Source organism: Caretta caretta, chromosome 10 (assembly GCF_965140235.1).
Source record: "Caretta caretta isolate rCarCar2 chromosome 10, rCarCar1.hap1, whole genome shotgun sequence".
NCBI classification, from domain to species: domain Eukaryota; kingdom Metazoa; phylum Chordata; order Testudines; family Cheloniidae; genus Caretta; species Caretta caretta.
The window spans coordinates 9,707,341-9,722,094 of record NC_134215.1 but is presented as its reverse complement, the minus strand read 5'-3'; the positions used below and the strand labels follow the sequence as shown (position 1 = coordinate 9,722,094).

Below are 14,754 nucleotides of genomic sequence, written 5' to 3'. Positions count from 1 at the left end.
GGGGAGACAGAGAGGAAACAAGTCATTAGTGGACATGCCACACCACTTAGAATACACCCCTTTCCTACAGATTAGGTGGCCCATGCCACAGAAGGACCTGAGAGCTACACACAGGGAGTGAAAATGGTGGGATGCAGAAGGTGACACCTTGAGGTTTATTTGCTGCATCCCCACAGTGAGACAGGCCATCAAATTGAACTGTGTGAAGGGTTTTACAGTGTGACATTTCCCCAGTTTCAATCAAATCCACTGACTGGGTCGCCATCTTGCATATTTCTTAACCTCTCTGTGAACCTCAGAATCAGTCTGGCGACATTTTGGCAGAATTTAAATGAAATAAAACAAAGATGGGCCTGAATGACAAGGCTGGTGCCAAACACCACTGAAATCTGGGGATGGTCACATATGGATCTTTGCAGGCTACCTTCCCCCTCTGTAAAATGCTCTGCCAAAACCAAGGACTTGGGGATGATGCTCATCTCAGCATAGAATTGGACCAGACCAGACGGCCTTTACCTCATTAACATTTGTTGCTCCGCTTATAAGATCAGAGCGGTCAACAACGTATCACAAAACCTTCTCCAAGGCCTGGCCTTCTGCCATCTGCACCCCTGTCTTACCTCCATGAAGTCCTTCCTCTGGTTGGATGCCTGCAGAGTGGTAGATAGGCTCCTCCCAGATTTCTGATCCCAACGCTACACCGAGAGCAGTCAACCAGGAGAAATGGAGAGGGAGAAAAGTTAAAGCAGGCAAATTAGTACCTTTCAAAGGCACCTCCCTCATCAGTTAAAGATATGCATTCCCACAGCCTACATCTTGACCTTGAGTCGTCAGCTTAAACAGAGCCTGATCTTTAGAGTGACCAAGCAGCTGCAGCTCCCAGGGATGCCAACAGGAGCTGTGGGTGCTCGGCACCTCTGAACACCAGGCCCACACAGCCTTCCCGTACACCGAGGGCTTCCTCTCATCCTTCACATGCCAGACGGCAGGAATATATCACTTTGCTCTGTGCATCCCAGGGACAAACAGAAGTTTGATGGACTCATGCGAAAGGTGGCTCGTTGTGTTTCCAAGTTGTGTCTTATAAGTATAAAAAACACTTCTCCCTCTCAAGTGGCTTTAGAAACCCCAGGTACGTCCATCCACCAACGACTTTGATCGCACAGAATCTCCATGTTCACCTTTTGCTGGTCACAAATTATATTTTGCACTTAGTAAAAAACCTATGAGTCACCCCATCCCCGACAGGATGAAGGTGTGAGGAAAGCTTTGCAGCGTGGCCATTAAACAGGGTGGGCAGTGTTGGGTTGACATACCTTGCCTTCATTGAGCTTTTTTCCAGGGTTGGTTTCTTCTGGGTGGTAAAACCACTTGACCCTGACTACCATGTTGTTCCCCCAGGACTCCCACATGCTCTGGATCCGGCCGATGTAGGGTAGGTTGGGCCGGCCAGCTGATAAGAAGACCGCGCAGTCTCCAATCCGGATGATCTCCTTGCCACGGACAATGGCCTTGTAGAACAGCTTCCTGGCCTTCCCTTTCATTCCTCGTCTCTGTGAAATTAGGAGCGCAAAGCTGAGTGAACAGAATATTAGGTACAAACCAGTCTCACTCATCCCCTCACTCTGGGATAGCTTGCGCTCCCTGCCTGCATCCCACTACGAATAATTAGAGCACTAGCAGTTATGCTTTCTTGTTGGGTCAGCCCAATGGTATGGCAAAGCAACCCAAGGACACCTCTACAGTGAGTGGGTCCAGACGAGGCATGTTACCTTGGAAAAGACACCGAGTTGCCCCCTTTTAATCACCCCCTGCTGGCCAACAAAGAGAACAGCAATGTTGGCAGACATTTATCCTTTCCTGGCCAGAGTGCAAGTGACACAGCGGAAAACGTCACAAAAGAAAGCGAATGGTTAAAGGATGACCGGAGAGCCCCTTAGTGAGAAGGGAGTGGGGAGTATATAGTGACCTGATTTCAGTGGGGTGTCCACTCCCCCAGAAACAAACCAACAGCGCCAAACTTAAAGGCCTCAACACACCAAAAGATAGTGTATCTGTTTATGGTTTCAGTACAGCTAGGAGCCAATGCTCACAGACAGAGGGGCCGGACAGTCCCAACAGATGCACCTCAGCTGCTGCTGGAGGATCTTTCCAGATGTCTGCTGTAAATCTGCCTGAAACGTTTTTGATCTTCCTGACTGCCTGCCTGCCTGGAGTAACCCCGGTAACAAACCAAGCTGGGAATGCACCAAAACTCACCACCAGGGGATGCCTTCGCCAGCCAGGAAGAGGGTGGGGATGAAACTGCTGGCTTGGCAGGAGAGGAGGCAGAGTAGAAAGGTGATGGGGATTAGAAAAACACAGAGGTCACGAGCCAAAAGAACAAGCCATAGGGCCGCGCTCACCTGGGTGGGTTTGCCAAACCACTTCCAAAGCTGCCGTGCAGGGAGGAAGGCAGCAATCTTGGGCCTGTTTTCGACCGAAGGCAGCCGCTGCCGTTTGGCAAGCTCCTTGGTGGTGGGCAGATGGATCCCCTCCCGCTTTTTGGGCCTGCTCTTGTTGCTGCTCTGCGGTTGCTTCTGCTGCGGCTGTTGCTGCGGCGGCAGCGGCTTCTGGCCTTGCGGGTGAGAAGACACACGGGATTTTCCTGCCTGCTTGGTCTGCTTCGGAGGGAGAGCCTGCTGGACTGAGGAGCTTGGCTGGGCATCAGCCGCCTCCTCATCTGAGCTACAAGAGGAGTCTTCGTCCGTGGTGGAAGAGGAGGAGGAACTGGAGCTTGATGAAGATGAGGTGGATGATGCTGATGACGAGGATGAGGAGGAGGACGAAGAAGAGCTGCTACTGCTGGAAGAGGAGGAGGAGGAGGAGGAGGAATTAGATGAAGACAGAGGGGTTGAAGCTCTGGAGCTGGTTGAGCTGCTGTCCTGAGCTTCACCTCCATTCTTCTCAGCTTCCTCTTCGCCCTCAGACTCTGAGCTGCTACCGCTGCTGTTGCTTTCAGTCTCCTCCGCAGCCGTCGCTGGGGTGGTTTTGACTTCTTGATCCTTGCCTCCAAAATTAGAAGCCGAAGATTCCCCCTCTGCTGCTTTAGCCCTTGACGATTTCTGCTTGGCTTCACTGCCCAACGCAGCGGGGTAGCCCAGCCCCAGGACACTCTTGCCATCCCTCCTGCTGGTCAGGTTTGACCCCTCCAGCATCCTCATGGCCTCCTTTGTTTTCTTGGTCTTTGGAGACATCACTCCTTCGTGGTCCAGCTTGATGAGGATTTCATTGTCCAATTGCTTTCTCTGAGCCTTGGCTGCCGAACCAAACTCCTGCGACTCCTCAGCAGGCCTTCCCTTCTTGGCTTTGGTTTTCCCGGAGGGGTTGTCGTTGGAACTGAAGGATCCCAGCGCCCCTGGGAGCTCACTGTAGGATTCCGTTCCAAGAACATTGCTGAATGCAGGAGGCTGAAAAGAAGGCGGAGGTGGGCTATGAAGTTTAGCAGAGATCTTCATTTTGCCAGCTTTATTCCGTTTTTCCTCTGCAGGTGGGGGAGATCCTCCTGCTGGATTCTGCTGGCTTTTCCTTGACCCCTTCACACTTTGCTTGCTGAGGCAGACGGTCTTCTCTGGAGCAGAAGGGATGTTTGCTGAAGAATCTCCCTGGTCTGTCTCTTCCGGCAGGACTGCTTCTTCTGGAAAGGAACAGAAAGCAGATAGACTGAGAGATGCAAATTATCACCCATATGACATTTTCTGTATGCCGGGATGGACTCCCTCAAGTCACAATAGTTGCTGAATATTCTCTGCACATAACCCAGGAGCTGAGGCCCTGGGTGGGGAGGGGGATTTAAAGATTTCTCTTGTTCCTTCATGGTTTGCTTTTTTACCAAACTATTCACTCCACCCAGTGACCACCTTAGCAAGGCCCTTTTTGAGTACTTAATAAATAATACAGGCCGGTATGTCTGAGGCTAACACCAATGAACTGCTGACCACTATAAAGAGGGCGCACTATGAATTTCCGCTATCGCAAACCAAGCTGAGAAAGCACAATCTAGATTTCTCCAATCTATGCTATACTTACTGCTGCCCAGATACCGTGCCTTAAAATACCTGGTCAGATGGTGGCTCATTCAGTAGTATAATAGACTACCAAGGGGGCCTTAGCATGAGCCAACCTCATGACACTTCTCCTGCTAGCTGTGGCCTGTGAGCAGTGCTGAGAGGGCAGCCTTAGCCTCTGGAGGCTACAGCAGGCCTCACCTCAGCCACGAGTTGCAGACACAGTGGGAGGCTGCTGGCTTTCCTAGCTCCAGGCAGAGCGCTGCATCCACAGGGAGCTCCTTTCCCTCCTCTGCAAGCTCAGCCATTGCAGCTGTTCCACCTCCCTACAGATGCAGCTAGGAAAGGGAGCAGCCTCCCAATGTGTCTGCAACTCCTGGCGGAGGCTCATGCCCACAGATGCCCCGCTGAGAAAACGGAGCGGAGTTTCCAAATCTTGTTTACATGTTGCAGCACCACCTAGGCAAAGGGACGCTACTCTAGGAAAAGGAATGCTACATTACCGGATGAGACAGTTGGCACAAGGACTCACTGAATTGCACGTTAAAATAGGGTGAATCAACATACCAGCTTTCAGCCTGACGCTTGGCTTTCTCCCACGACCTTTGCCCTTGGCCACGGGCTCCTCTGACCCTAGTGCACCACCCTCTTTTCCTTCCCCAGCATCCTTGCTGGACTTCCGGCTGCGGCGCTTGGTACTGGGTACCAAGAGGGCGGGGGAGGGCTCCGCACCTGTAACATCGAGTCACACAGATGAGGAATCCTGGTGTACGGCTGCCCGCTAATAGAACCCAACAGAACCACACCGTGCCAAACCTGCAAGTCTGAATTTTCAGCAGCAGCCATTACACAGGAGCTGGTTGCTGTGCCCAGATTTTTGCTGGCACCACACAATGCCTATGAGGGATGCACATTAAGTGCTACTGGGAAATTGACACCTACTAACGCAGAGCAGACATGGATTCACCCCAACACTCCCAGATGGGTTCTCCTCCCAACACCCCAGCCCTAGAAAACTCAGTCCTGATCCGCATAGCTTAGGACACAATCCTGGAACAAAAACAGTTGTGAATTATCCCTGGAATCTTACGGGATAGTTCCCTAACATGGGAAGTCTCCCTTTTGAGCAGGTTTAAAAGGAGGCTTCTAGTGTCTCATGGGCAAAAAGACCAGGGCTCTGGAGGAAACCTCACACAAGAACCCAATTCAGGAGTCCAGACTTACACTGGATCTTGTAGTCAGGTGGTAGAAGCCGAATATGAGACAGGGGGATCCGGCCAGTGTCCCCATCATCAAATTCCACCGTTATCAGATCCCCATCCTCTTCCAGATCAAGGGCCCCTGTGGTTTGAGGGGAAAGAGATTAAAAAGAGAGGACTTGGAACACACACAGCTGGAGCAGTAGAGTAGAAATGGGCCAGACCCTGGCACTTGGAAGTTATGACTGTTGGCGGCAGGGCCAGTTTCAGAACCTACTATTAAGCCAGACCCATTTGGGGCGAACAGCCTGTGATGCAATTACACGCCCCGCCCTCAAGCGCAAAACTGCCCTTTCAACAGAATCATCCCAATAGTTTAACCACATGACTCCACCCCACAATTCCATTCCATCTCTTCTCACGCCTATTCACTCTTCATTTGCACTGATGTCCCTTCATTAGGAGGCCTGTCCAATAGCCTCAGATCCATCTCTGACTGGATTTTATAACCGCCCTCGGCTACCATAGGCCGCCACTTATTCATCTTCCCTCCCAGATAAAGAATCGCTGTTTCATCCCTCTCTGCTGGTATCAGTCTCCTCAGTCTGTTAGTCATGTGCAATGCCCTCTGATGCTCTCTTCAGGTCGTGCATCTTGCACTCCAAGGGCCACATCCCAACTGGAAGCTTTTTCAAAGCTTATGGCCACTTTCCAGGCCAGTCAACATTAAACCCCGTGACCAGGGCATTGTGGGGAAGCAGGAAGTGCTTTGCAGTCAGCTCACAGCCCTTCCTACTGCTCTCTTTCCAGGCACTTTTTACAGCTATGATTTCCAAAGAGGCTGAATGGAGTCAGGCACTCAGAGTACAATTTTCAAAAGCACCTATGTGACTTAGGCACCTACGCCCCATTGAAAGTCAGCTGGACTTAGGCTCCTATCTCACTTATGGGCTTTTGAAATTGTTTATCCCCCCTCTCCCAGACTTCTGTTGAATTTCAATGGTACTTAAGCACCTAATTCCCTTAGGCCTCTGCAAAAATCCCAGCATAAGTGAACAGTAATATTGGCCCGCAAGGCAGCTTGTGATGATTACATACCACAGTGGGGCTCTTTGCAGAGTCAGACACTACTCCAAGTAAGGAATCTGGCCTGGCAGGGCTATCACTACAGGCTTTGGGGCTGCACTGTACTATTCCACTGATTCTCCTGAAGTTTTGTGCTAAGACACCCCTGGTTTGTGAGTGTAAGAGAGACAGCCATGATATGCTCTTACCTCTCACCACGGTCCCTGGGTAGAGGCAGCGGTACTGCTGACTCCAGTAGGCGGCAATTCTTGTTCCTTCAGGCAGGAATCTCACGGAGGGCGGCTTCACATCAATAATCTGTTTGGGGTGGGACAGTGACTTACTAACCCGCCTGAGGCCTCCATGATCTTCTGTCCTCCACACTAGTGTTTCAGGAGACTGGCTGTCAACAGACACTGCCGAGACCTCCCCAGGGAGGACTTCAGACTGAGCCAGGCCCAGCTGGACTTCCTCCTCCCCCAGGATTCAAACGTGCCTCTGCTGAAGGCTGCAGAACAGGAGAGGGGCGACCTCTGTAGGAAAGGGTCACATTCCTCCCCGTGATACAATGCAGTACAGCACCGAAGACTCAAAGTCCTAGAGTCCCTGGCAGGACAGGGTTAAGCCCTTGGCCCTGGTGTGTGTTCGCCCAATGCCAGCGATGGGAAGCTGAATCCACAATGCCAGGAAGGGAATTACATTTGCCGAGGCATGCAAAGCAATCTGTCTGACACCTGCTTCATGTTGATGGGGCACCCGGGGCAGGATTTGGGGGCACCACTGCAACCTGCAACTACCCACGGGACAAGGAGGGATTTTCCTTTTGCCTCCCCCATCCCTGATACGAAAGTCACGTTGCACGTGTGGAGAGTAAAATGGCCCAACTTACTGCTTCCTGCAGAAGCTGCTCCAGACAGTAGATATGGGGACGATTTCCCCTCTCCCCTTCCACCACGACTCGGTATCTGAAAACACAAGACCCCACGGCATCACAAGGTATCAAAGCTCAACAAGAAGGACCCAATAACCCTTCTCTGGGCTTAGTTCCTTCCCCAAATCCTACCTTCTCCAAGCCCTATCATCTTCCACCTCAAAAACCGCAGTTTAGCCAAGGCTGTTTAATGGGAGGCTTCATTCTTCCAGCTGAGGAATTCACTCGTAAACTAGGGTAGCTCATTATGGTAAATTCCTCCTCCCAGCCAAACACAGCTACTGCCCCCAGCTTTGCAGCTCTCAAGAAACATCTGCATCTCACCAGTATCCAGCTGTGCTGGGTCACAGACCAGGTCCCAGAAAGCACTGAGCAGACCCTGCTGGGTCTCTGGTGGAGCTGTGCACGAAGGACAGGGCAGCAATACTGTGCGTCCATACACCCCCTGGGAGCCCCCAAAGCATGCGCTACCCCCCGCCATAGCAGTGCTCATCAGGGAGAGGCTGCCATTTTACTCACATGTCAGGTGAGTGCACGGTCTTCACGTGTCCGGCATAGAGCAGCTTGTCATCCATGGGAATGAGGACACGCAGCCCGTCCTTCAGTTCATCTTTGTCAATGATACAGGAGCGGGGGGCTGGAGGACCATGGAGTGAGACAGGGAGTTAGCGGCTCCATTCAACACAACAGAAAGGGGCAGATCCCACGAGATGAGGGTCCATTAAGAACCAGGATAGGCCACTGCACAGCTTTCAACAAGACCCGCCACTCCCACTGGCCTCAGTTAGACTGTCAGCTGTTTGGGGCAAGGGCGGTCTTTCTTTGTATAGCTCCAAGCGCAATGGGCCCCTATTCTCAGCGGGCCCCTAGGCACTTTGGTAATACAGTAATAACACCAATAGGCCAGCCAAAACCCAGCACCTCATAGAGATTGGTCTTTACCTAGAAACCCATAGGGGTGCTTTAAAGGAATAAGTGGGCAGCTCTTTATTGGCAGTGACCCTTGTGAGGCTCATGGATCCTAAGTCGGGGCTAACACACGGAACAAAACCAGCCATCCCTGGGCTCTAGTCAGGTGAAGGCAGATAACCCAAGAGAGGGGTTTGCATTATCATCATCTCATTCCCAGGTGAACGCAGAGCAGAGACCCTGCCTGAGTCTCCAAGCAGCCCTGCTATTGGGCCGGCTTTGCAGCTGCACGGACTGAGGCACAAGGAAGATCAAGGGACTTGCTGGTGGTCAAAATACTAGTCAGTGGTTCAAACGGGGATTAGAACTCAGCGCCCTCCTGGGACCCAGTCCTTTTCTCCAACTGCTTGTAAGCACAGCCTGCCGCAGTGACTGACGGAGCGCTCCTGCGACTGCTGGGCAAGGCAGGTCCAGCCTGTGGGGGACTCGGGGCGCACCAAATGAGAGCTGTGTTCCTCATCAGAGTGGAGCAGCATCCCCTGTATAACACTGGGCAGGCTGCTCTTTATCCAGCTGGGAAAAGCTCATCCAACTCTCCCATCCATTGCTGCCAAAACACCAGGAGCGTTTAGAAAAGCTTCCCCACCCCCGACAGCTACAGCCTCCAGCTCTCACCTGGGGTAGGTGCCCGTTCTACAAGCATGCTCAGTGGGAGATTCTCGTCCTCAGAGAAGCTACTGTCTTGATTGGGCTCAAAGTCCTCTTCGGCTGCCATGCTTTCCATCAGCTTGCTAACTGCGCCGCCCTTCCCTCGGTTCTGGAGAGGGAAACAAAAGAGCCCATCAGAAACCTCGGCCACATCTGGTATCGAGCCTCAGGGCTTAGGAGCCGTTTTTAAAACCCTCCTTCCCCAGCTCTGCAGTTTCCTTTCTAAGTGACCCCCATTAAACAGGGAAGGTTCCATGTCAGGAGGCCAAAATGCAACATCCCTGCACCAGCCCCGACTCTACACCAGCCATTCTCCCTCCTGGGGTAAGTAACCTGGCCATCCAGGACATAATGCAATTAGGATGCAGACCGCCTCAGTGTGAACCACTGCAGTCAGCAGGCCCTGCCAATGCCGTACCCAAAGTGACAGTTGCCTTTTGGTAGCTCACGGAGTTCCTTGCTTTGTTTATTTGCTGTGTTTATCCCCCACTTCTGTCGTCAGCTGAATGAGGGCTCCGAGAGCCCTTTCATACATTCTAGCTGCATTTCTTGACCTGCCTGGACATTAAAAGAAATGGTGATGTGCCAGGTCTGTCAGAATAGAACCAGACAGCCGTCGGACTGGCCTGCGATACTTGTAATGAGAAACGGAAAGCATGGTGTTTCGGCTGCTGTGGCAGAGTCTGACGGTGTCTCTTATAACCTGAAACTGGTGAGGAGGGACTCCAAGGTGGCAGTTCAGTCACCCCTCCCATTCAAGGAGTCTTGAACTCCTGCCCACTGGTCCAGCAACACCCCTCAATGGTGCCCTAACAGGGCCACGTTCTTCTGGGGTACAAGTGGAATTTGATTGGCAAGTCCTAAGCTCCCTGAACTGTCACCTGGATGTACCTTCCCTCAGGCCCTAGAAGAGTCAATAGATGGTGACTAGTCTTCTACATTCATCTGAGACTTTAGGCTTCCTGACAAGAGGAGAACTTAAAAGAAATAAAGTCTGTCTTGCCCATAGGGGTGTTTCTGTACAACCCTTCCTACCCCAGTCTCATTAGCGAGAACACTTTATAGTGCTACCAATGTCCCAGCTTCCAAAAGGATGTGTCTGTCTGTCTGTCTTCCCCCCTCACAATGTGATATGGCAGGAAGGAAGCAAAGACCCAGCTGTCTTGCTACAACCTGACTTCAATCTGTGGAGTCAACCCTCACCTCTTTCTTCACCTCCTTTGCTTTCACCTTGGCTTTACTCTTCTTGTTGGAGCTCAGGGAGTTGGCCAGGCTGACCCGGGCATCAGAGGGGGAGCTGGAGATGCCAGGGGGAGACATGGTAGAGGAGGAGGAGCAGCAAGGGGCCTCTTTACCCTTCTTCCTCTGCTAAAAGCAAATACAAAACAACCCCCACCCATAAAAAGGTTTGATCAGTAACGCTCACTAGGCAGTTACAGGGGAAAGATGGAGCAAAGGGGAGCGCAGCAGTTAGTATTCAAACAGAGCTACGAGGAAAGACTCCAGCCAGGATGGGGCAGAGCCCAAGCGGACAGCTTGCCAGACTCTTGCACTGTATCGAGGCTCTCACTGCCTCTCTGGCACTCTGGGTTTAGCATCCACATTCCAGAGAGAGCTTTTCATTATCCCAGCCAGCACCTCCCGCTGACCAATTCTTCCTCCAGAACTGCTGGAAAAGAACCCTAGCTGATGTCGTGTCATAACTTGTCTAATTCTTCCCATAATCCAATCTCCCCAGTAACTGGTGAATGGGCCAAATTGGAGCCCAAGGAACCTAATGCTTCAGCAAACTGGTTAGCACGTGATTGGGAAGGGATCACTACTATTCCCAGAGAACGTGAGGATCTAGGATGTCACTGTGCTAAAGGCAAAGCGCCTCAAAGGCCACGTGATGGGCGAGGGAAGCAGAGCGGACCAGACCGGGGGAGATTTGGGGGTGAGACAGGAGTTTTCCCTCTGACTGCAGTACAGGGTTTCCGTGGTGGAGACAAAGCGAATTTTCCAGTTCCCAGTCTTACAATGGGACAGAGAAAGGATTGCATGGCTAGCCTGGGGGTTACTTTCTTCCCCACTGAAGTCAACAAGAGTTTTACCACCACTTCAGCAGGGACAGGACCTCCCCCAGAATCCCTAAACCAAGGTCCGGTATAGTCAGGCAAGAGCAGCTAGCCTGCTGCAGCATTAAACTGGGCAGTAGTGGATAAAGGAAGCTCCTTGATGGGCGGTGGGGAGGGTGTTTCCATGCAGCAGCAACCAGCTGCTGAGATGAGACGGCCACTAAACTCACCTCTTTCCAAGTGCCTGGATCAACAGGATTAACCTCCCAACCCCACACCTCTGCAAGTCAGTCATGCCCCCGGCTCTATGCCCACCTCAGCAAAGCAGCTCCTACCTTGCTCAGCTCTTTCCTTTCCTTCCCTTTGCTCCCCTCCTTTTTGGGACTCAGCGGCGCCCCCTTCCCGCAGCGGCTGGGCTTGGAAACAGGGGTGGAGCTGGTAGGCGTGCTGGGCGTCGGCACGGACGAGGAAGTGCTGGCGTCGTGGAGGAAGATGCGCTCGCTCCGGCGCCTGTTCCACAAGTCGTCGTCACTCGCCTCCAGCCCGAACTCGAAGCTCAGGTCCTTGGTGGGCTTGAATTTTTTCAGCTTCCGGCCTTTCTCTGCCCCCATTTTGGCTTTGTCAGCACTCCCGGGGCTGGGGTCCATGTTGCTGGGTGCCTGGACAGGGGTGGCGCTGCCTTGTTCCATCAGCCCCTTTTTCCCACGCAGCAGCCCAGGGGGAGATTTCTTCCGGATCTTTATCTCACTCTCCGAGTCGGTGTATTCAAACTCCGTTCCTAAACACAAGGGGGTAGAACCATCAACGCACCACTTCAGTAAGGGTGGGCTGTGTCTGACCCAGCATCCTCTGGCTTTGATGCCAGACTTTACACTTGCTCCGCAGAGCATGGCCAAAAACCCCCAAGAAAATCCACCCTAGTTCATTGCATGGAGCCACACCAGGAAATAGAAGTGAACTCCCAAGAGGGGGCAGGGGGGCAAGAGGAAATCTCTCCTTCTCCAGTCATTCCTCCTGAGAACACTGTGAGCAGCGAAGAGTAAGGAACAACCCCCACCGCGCCCACCAATGCAGCATCGCTCAGAATTAATGACCATTCCCATCACTTCCCCCTTCCTTACCTCCCAAGAGCCACATTAATCCATGTTTCCCAGCCTGCTGCCTGTGGGGTATGCCTCACCACCCCCTAACTTCTCCTCTCAGTCACAGAAAAGCCTGCACTCATTTTAACAAGTTACAGACAGGGCTCAGTATGAAAGCGTTTGGTGGCTGACAGAAAACAGAAACTCCTCCGGCGGGGCAAAGGCTGACTCCCTTAATGGCCGGGCTCCTCACACAGATCCACTTGGCTATGTTGGGTTAGGATGAAATGTTTTATTAATTAAAAACCCCCAGCTTCAAGTGATGTTTTCTGATTGGCCAGTGAGAGCAGAGGGGTCCTTTTATTGGCTCGAGTAGTCACTGTAAAATTCGGAAGAGGTAAATGATCTCTTGCACTTAGCAAATGGAAATCCCCTCCCGCTGTCCTCTTCCCTGTACCACAGCAGAGACCTGAGACACGATCTGGCTGGGGTCCTTTCTGGCCCCCATTATGGCAGTATCCGAGCACCTCACAATCTTTGAGGCATTCATCCTCCTGTGACATAAGGCAGTGCTATTACCCACACTGTACAGATGGGGAACTGAGGCATGGAGACACTATGGTGACTGGCTCAGGGTCACACAGGAAGGCTGTGGCAGAGCAGGGAATTGACCCCAGGTTTCCAGAGTCCTGAGATAACATCCTAACCTTGAGACTACCGTTCCTCCCCATCCTGACACGAACAGTTCACCCCTACCTCTAGTTCCCAGTGAAGTGTCGTCAGTTCCCCCAGTTCTCCTTCTCTGACAAACACACAAACAATGAATGAAGATGCTCCAAGGCATGAAATTGGGATCAAAGTTACCCCATGTTTGCATGAGTCACTCTCTTTAGCCTTCATTAGCTAAAAAACAATTTTTTGCCTCCCCCTCTCCCTCAATGAGACATTCCAAACATGCTTAGGAAGAGTGCAAGGCAAAGTCAGTCAAAGCAGGCACTCGGTGAAATGAAGGATCCATTCATAGTTATGATATTAACCCTCCTTTTTATTAATACAAATTAGACAAGTTCTAGACGTTCGGGGTTTTAAGAGGGACAGGTTACGAGAACCAGTTGTGATAAATTCTTCAAGGAGGCTACTGGAACAAGCTGGCAAAAGCCTAATATAGCATGGAAATGGTGCTAAAATAAGCGGGGCTCCCAGGGAAGACATCATTTTCCATTCTGAAGCATGCCATAAATTCCATTATCAATTTAATAAATATTAATAAAAGAGTTTATAAATGGAACCTTTATAGAGCTGGCAGCCTGAGAAAGATGTCACCCTGGGGTACCTTTAGCATGGGGAGGAAAAGATGAACGCGGAAGACAGAGACTGCAGCAGACAGACATAGGGACAGAGAGACACATGTCCAGCAATCTGAGCGCACGACTGCATAAGGAACTCCCGAGTTCCAGTCTGATAACGACACCCTCTATGGCTTTGGACAAATCACATAACTTCTCTGTCTCAGTTTCCTCATCTATAAAATGGCCTTGTTTCATTTTTTTTCTTTTTAGTTTTTTTTCCCCCTCCTTCTCGTTTTGTGGCTCTCCCCCCACTACACTCCACAACAGGAAAGTGACAGAAGAGAGCTCAGGGAGACAGGCTCTCCAGGCAATACATGTTCTCGTGGCTGAGCTGAGCACCGGGAAAGCAGAAAAGGAGAGAGCTTTTGGCTAGTGGGACACAGCCCTATTATTCGTGAGCTGCTCCCATGCTGACTGCATTCAGAGCTTCCCTGGAAACAGGGAGGAGGTGAACTGGGGCTCAGAACTTTTCCTTGTTCCAACTTCCCCTCTGTCCCGCACCAGTCTTGCACACTCTCTGTGCCCTGAAGGACCCACTATCCAGGCAGCGAAACACTGCTTCAAAGCCTAAAAGGTCTGCTACCACCATGGGGCTTCCTTCATTTGCCTTTGCTGCTTGCCCAGGGAGGCGGCACTTTGGGCTCAAAAGTTAGTGGGGTAGCATGTGTGCATCTGAATGGGGCAGCCCTGCATTGCGATCCCACAGTCACGCCAGGGGCCAGCTCTCTGCAGACCTGCTCTCCGCAGCCCATGGAAGTCAAGAGGAGCCTTTCCATTGACTTCAGTAGACTGTGGATCAGGTGTAGACTGCAGCACACAGCAGAGGTAACATGGCCTGTCCAGCAGGCACAAACTCAGCTCCTTGCCACACGCACTCTGCAGGAAACCTCACCGACCCATCCTTAATTACAGCCACACAGGCTTCCCCTCCTCTGCCCCCTTGCACTGTCACACAAAGGGGCAAGTGGCTGTCAGAATGTAGCACCATTTCACTCGTGTGTTCCGCACAGAGTTGTGGGGGGAGGAAAGAGGATGACAATCCAACACATCCTGGGGCCCCAACAAAGGGAAGCCAGGCAGTGTCAGTTTAGAAGCCCCAAAGAAAGCCACTGATGCGGGCAACCAGCAGCAAACAACTAGATGCACTTTGCCAGGCAACGTGAGGCTTACTCTTGACCACAGTGGGTTGCTATCCCTCTGTGCTGGTGCCTCCCCTGCAGATCCATGACTTCTGGGCACACTAGCCCAGCAGCCATCACCAGATGGACAGGAGCCCACCGCCAAGCTCTCCAGGGGCAGTGGTCCTGTAAGAGAACCCCAGTATCATGGGTGCTTCAGTATGGGCCTAAAATAGGGGGAGAGAGGCAGGGGTGGGGAGTTGGGGGGGGGTCTGCTCCCTCTCTTTAGA

The 14,754-nt window shown here is 51.9% G+C and overlaps 1 protein-coding gene across 9 annotated transcripts in view; it reads right to left on the bottom strand.

Annotated features, from left to right (window-relative positions):
* TNRC18 (trinucleotide repeat containing 18) overlaps window positions 1-14,754 on the bottom strand; it is an 89,673-nt gene that overhangs the window by 2,555 nt on the left and 72,364 nt on the right. For 6 of the 9 annotated variants that reach the window (XM_048867049.2, XM_048867044.2, XM_048867046.2 and 3 more), the window contains 11 exons: window positions 11,251-11,693; window positions 10,062-10,226; window positions 8,826-8,967; window positions 7,761-7,878; window positions 7,200-7,275; window positions 6,520-6,628; window positions 5,271-5,387; window positions 4,614-4,778; window positions 2,406-3,676; window positions 1,317-1,553; window positions 621-695 (listed from right to left, as the gene is read on the bottom strand). In XM_048867049.2, the coding sequence (XP_048723006.2) occupies window positions 621-695; window positions 1,317-1,553; window positions 2,406-3,676; window positions 4,614-4,778; window positions 5,271-5,387; window positions 6,520-6,628; window positions 7,200-7,275; window positions 7,761-7,878; window positions 8,826-8,967; window positions 10,062-10,226; window positions 11,251-11,693 (2,918 nt within the window). The remainder of the gene's footprint in view (window positions 1-620; window positions 696-1,316; window positions 1,554-2,405; window positions 3,677-4,613; window positions 4,779-5,270; window positions 5,388-6,519; window positions 6,629-7,199; window positions 7,276-7,760; window positions 7,879-8,825; window positions 8,968-10,061; window positions 10,227-11,250; window positions 11,694-14,754) is intronic. The other 3 variants (XM_048867045.2, XM_048867047.2, XM_048867051.2) reach the window with 2 other exon arrangements.